Below are 5,397 nucleotides of genomic sequence, written 5' to 3'. Positions count from 1 at the left end.
GTTTATCTAAAACACATAATTTACGAACTTTAAATACTTTACAAATTCATAGAAGGCAGCTCAAAAATCTCATCCTTGAGCGTTTTCTTCCAGATCCTTCCCTCTGTTTTAAGTCATTCTTCATAGATACAACTCTTCCTCTTAAAAGTTGTATATTTTATTACTTTTCTCTTGCCTCCTCATGGTTTTATCAATCTCCTTTCTTTTCCCAGCCCACCTCACATTACAAAATACAATTTGCAGATTTTCACTGATCTATTTTGTTGCATCTCTACAGATCCCTCACTTATTTTTTGTTACGTTATAGACGTATATATGTGTTTAAGGTAATCATAAATAGGAGTACCCAACATCTTTATTCAGCTACCTTTTTATTTTGAAGGACTCATGCCTGCTGCATTCCAACCTGTGTACTGTGCTACAAAGCATGGTGTGATTGGCTTCACACGGTCAATAGCAGTAAGTATGTGTTTTTGAAAACAGTATCAGCAGCTCCTTGGGAACACGCTCAGTTTCTCGTGTTCCCTCGCTACTGTCACACGACTGGAACTAATTTTCTTAAATTAAACGGAGTGTTTGAAGCAGCGGAGGTTCCCTTCTTCCACAAAGGGAATCCAAAGACGGAATAAGTGAGGCGTGTGTGTGTTTATGAGCGATTTGAGGCTTTGGGAGCATGGAAGAAAGATGTTGCAAAGTAATTCAAGGACAGTGGGAGGAGCCCAAAAGTCAAATTCTTGTCCAAGCTTTGAAAATAGTTTTCATAACTCCGTCCCAGTCATTTATCATTTTGGTTTCCTTATTTGTAAGTCAGGTTGATGACATTTTTTAATGATCAATAGGCACTAAAGCTTCCAAAAAGTGACTCGAATACAAAAATGTTTACCATCATTTGTTCTTACCAACTCTTAATACGCTGAAAATGCAAAATGACACATTCAGGATGGGACACGTTAGATGTTGTATGACTATATAGTAAGTCTTAGCCTCTGTCTCCAAAACCCAAAACTTTCTAGTTAAAACGAAAAAGCAGTAAAATAAAATAATTTGGAGGGAGCAAATAAGATTACACTTTTAGAGGAGAAGCTTAAAGATACTCATACAAGATTTCCAATCTAATTTCCAGAATAAGGTACCTGAAATGATCATTTGGATAGTTTATGCATATTTTATGCCCCCACCTCCACCCAAATAACTTATTTTTTAGGTTAGTGTAAACAGATTAGTTTGGATAACATACTAGCCACAGCATGAACCTGAAACCTGGTCTTCCATTTTTGTTTTCTCATGATAACGTAAACATCACCATCTAAGTTCAGAAATAAAGGGTCTGCTAGAAAATTAGGGGAAATGTTGTCACTATGGAACGTGAGAATGGCGAGGAGAAAAAGAACAATGAACACAGCGAATCCCTGTATTTCCCAGGAAAGGCAGTACAGCCTCACGCTGGGCAGGTACGATACAAAACACCTAGGACTTCAGTTTCTTTTCTTCTCCAGACCAAAAGGGCAGGTTACCATATCGTGAAAATGACACGTGACGTACGTAATACCAGAAAGGATTCCCATTACATGGTAAAATAAATAGAATTCGGTGTTGAACAATTGCGGTTATTCTTGGATATATCACGTATAGTTCCTGAGTTCTGTGCCATCCCTAAGGAAGTTCATCCAGCATTCTACACATGCCTGGATGCTGATGAGATTCTTTGCCACATGCGTTGGTAGCGCCAACAATGAAGGGTCCTGCCACTCCCAGAGCAGTTTGTGCTGCTTGCTGTCATCGTCTTCCTGAACTGCTTCCCAAAAAACTCCTGCCTCTTTCCTGGAGTTCAGAGGGACTTTCCTGCGGAGATGCTCAGCGATGGATTCCTCCTTTGGCAGGGACAATAGAGCAGCTGGAAAGGTTTAGCATTACAGTTGTAGGGGTAGAGACCAAATCCTATTTCTGTTGACGTGAGGGAGGTAAATACAATCTTAGAGTCAAATCTTGATTTGATTTCAGATAGTTTTCTTTTAATAAGAAAGTTCTTCCAAGATTGGAAGCATACGGGAGATATTTTTTACTCGGTTTTGCTTATGAGAGTGATATCATCCCCCTAGAACACTGTTAATGACATGCCAAGAGCACTAATAACAAAAATATTAGAAAAAAAACATCTGCATGGAAAGAAGAGTGTTGATTTCTTGTGGAATTGTTCTCCCAGCAACACAGATGTTTTTTTCTAGTAACCGAGTACGATTACTAGAGAAAACGTGCTTCAAACTTAGTTGCTGAAACAAAACAATCAGTAGTAACAAAAATCTGCTTACTAGGCAGGGCAGAAAAGTACTTAGTGGTAAATCTCGTTCTTCAAAAAATTACTTGCACAATGCTATTTCAAAATGGTGATGACGAGTGCCTAACTTTTTGTCTTTTCTAGTTAGCGGCAAGTATGGAAAACTACGGTGTGAGACTCAACACAATTTGCCCAGGATTTGTCAACACACCGATTCTTCAGTCAATAGATAAAGAAGAGAATATGGGACAATATTATTCGTATAAGGATGAGATCAAAAATATGATGCAGTTCTATGGCGTGATGGAGTAAGTCAGATACAGTGGGGTTTTGCCCTTTGTTAATGAAGGAAAAGCGCACACAACAGCACTTTTAATGCTGCCTTAGATAAAGGTCTATCAAATGCAGTATCCTACATACAAGGAACAAATGGCTGATATCTAAGGCTGTTTTAAGAGTATCACCTACACAGTGATATTTCCCTTTACGCTTTCCCATTTCCCAGCAAAGTGCAAATCAAATTCCCATGTTAAAGATGGCACGTGAGTTTTTAATCACCCTTGGTGTTTTTCCATAAGTTTGTTTAATCAAACTTGTTGCGAGATACAGGATATATCATTTGTATTGAATTTCCACAAAAGTTGCAAGTGATCCAAGACAGAAATCAGACCAAGAACTGAGAAAACTGGACTGAGTGGATAAGACGATGGTGGATCAGCTGAAAGAGTCCCTTAGTCCACTACGGGATCGCCACCAGGGGCCAAAAGCCGACAGCTAGGACAGAGCATGAGAACGACACAAGCATAAAGTGATATTTTTTTTAACACTTTCTCGGTCTCTTCACAATTACCTGCTCAGATACTTCTGCAGAAAGAAAATTGTATGCCTGTGTTGTTTGGCCCATGCTTTTTCCTATGTAAAATATTGAGCACAGCGAACTGCATGTGACAAAATTCCCCTTACGCTAATTTGTCCGTCAGTCCTGCTACAGAAACAGGACAAATTGCTGCAGAGGTCTGGGGAAGGATCACTTCTGCCCATCGCCCTGACACACAGAACTTTGTTGCACCTCCGCAGGGATTTAGCAGTCACTAGAGCAAACAAACCATGATTTGTAAAGTTGCCCTTTTACGTTGTGTTTCCTGATTGAGGAGACTGAATTTCTCTCCGGAAACACTCAGAGGTGGCAACCTCTTCATTTCCTGAAAAGAAACTTCTTCAAACACCAGATTATTTAACTTTTAGCGTATATGGATTTCCATTGAGTTTCTTTCCTTGCCCTTTTCACAGGTTCTGTTACATCATGATTCTGAAATAATAACTTTTTTTTTTCCAGCCCATCAATAATTGCTGAGGGACTGATAACAATAATTGAAGATGATACTCTAAATGGAGAAGTTATGAAGATTACAGCATCCCAAGGGATACATTTTCAAGAATACAGCCAAACACCTTATACATCATCAAAGAGATAATTGTTTTATGCTAATTACTTTTGGCTTTTTTTAAATCTAAAAAAATTTTGAAAATTGCAAATTTTTGGAAAAAAGGGTTAGTGTAATATCTAGAGCAGTCTCGGTGTTCAAACATGCGCATCCTAATAACAAAGAGATGGACAAGAAAATCTGGTGTGGGAAAATGTTACCATCCTACTTTGATTCTATAAGCACCAATAATTGTATTTATTCAGTAAAATAAGCACGCTGCTCTGAAGATTTTTGATTATGCAGTAATAGGGGCCAGTTTTTTCCTTCTGGTAGTTTCTGATCTACTTACTCCAAGTGCGTTTTGGTGGACCTGACTTACTTCATATAATTCTTTTCACTGTCGTAAGCATCTACTTATTTACATCTTGAATTCCGCAGGCCAGGAATTCAGTTCAGGAATCCAGAACACAAATCTACCAACAAGGAGTTAAGAATTTACATTTTCTTAGGAAATGTAAAATAGAACAAGAAGCAAAATGATCTTTCCTCATTTATATATGCAAATTAATATGTTGCATATCACACTAGAAAGTACAGATTTTTATCTTCTTGGATTTTAGCTATTTATAAAGTAATTCAAAAATATTTTTGTTTTCTTTTATAGAGATATATATATGAATTTTCTTTCTCTGTATATACAAGGATGAATACCTTGGCATTGATTGAAATGTCTACTTTCTCATTAAATCTCATTTTCTAAACCTTTAAATCTAATCTCTTGCCTTGATTGATTAAAACCTCAATTAAATCCTGAATAATCTGTTTTTTTCATGTTTCATACATGTCCGTTGTGGTACATATTCTTGGAGCATGTCACATAGTGGCAATGAAAATAAAACATGAGCGAATCCAGGTCAATCCCCAGCTACATTTATGAAACAAACCTTGGTACTCCCTGGGTTACATGCCTGACAAAAATAAATTTTTACATGGCAATTTATTTAGGCTCATAGCATAAGATGACTTAATAACTCCTGTGAAAGCTGGGAAAAGTTAATATTTACCCTCCTTAGTAGCACTGACTTTCATTTCCCTAATGTAAGCATTGTTTTTTTCAGCATTGTATCTGGAAGAGAGGAAACACTAATATTTACCTTCTGTGGAAGGCAGGGAGTAGTAAGACTGCGGGGAGAAGAAAAGAAGCAGACACACGCCTTGAATTACTCACCATTCTCCCTCCCTCCCCCATTTTTGGCTACGGTAACACTATTTTTAAAGCCTATTTTTGAACGCACAGATGACGCTAGCCACACCGTCGGCATCCCTGAAAGCATCTGGCTATCCCTCTGGACTAACAACTGCTATCTGATTTGATTGTATTAATTTCTACTTTTGTTGATTAAAATCAGAGCATTTCCTAGCACGTGGCAGAGAAGTGCAAAAGGCGCGATGGAAACGTAAACTCAGCACGTTCCTACAGTCAGGCCCTAACACCGAGGGGCACCTACCTCTGCTTCTCTCCTTGTTAAGTAGTATTTCAATGTGCTCTATAAACAAGGGAAGGTAATAATACTAACAGTATGTGCAAACCACATAGCTAGCAACCACCACACTTAGATAGTAACTCAATAGCTTCTCTTAATAAGATACTTCAAATAATGATGGGAATATTGCAAATGTCAGTATTTATAGCGA

At 37.9% G+C, this 5,397-nt stretch overlaps 1 protein-coding gene across 2 annotated transcripts in view; it reads left to right on the top strand.

Annotated features, from left to right (window-relative positions):
• The window catches only part of HPGD (15-hydroxyprostaglandin dehydrogenase), a 29,449-nt gene extending 24,536 nt beyond the window's left edge, over positions 1–4,913 (top strand). Inside the window, exons 5-7 of one of the 2 annotated variants that reach the window (XM_054203267.1) lie at positions 383–459; positions 2,420–2,583; positions 3,612–4,913. In XM_054203267.1, the coding sequence (XP_054059242.1) occupies positions 383–459; positions 2,420–2,583; positions 3,612–3,750 (380 nt within the window). In that variant the 3' untranslated portion in view covers positions 3,751–4,913. The remainder of the gene's footprint in view (positions 1–382; positions 460–2,419; positions 2,584–3,611) is intronic. The other variant, XR_008466667.1, reaches the window with a different exon arrangement.
• Positions 4,914–5,397: the final 484 nt, after the last annotated feature.

The sequence above is a fragment of the Rissa tridactyla genome, chromosome 5 (assembly GCF_028500815.1).
Source record: "Rissa tridactyla isolate bRisTri1 chromosome 5, bRisTri1.patW.cur.20221130, whole genome shotgun sequence".
Classification (NCBI taxonomy): domain Eukaryota; kingdom Metazoa; phylum Chordata; class Aves; order Charadriiformes; family Laridae; genus Rissa; species Rissa tridactyla.
This window is presented reverse-complemented; position numbering and strand designations above follow the sequence as displayed.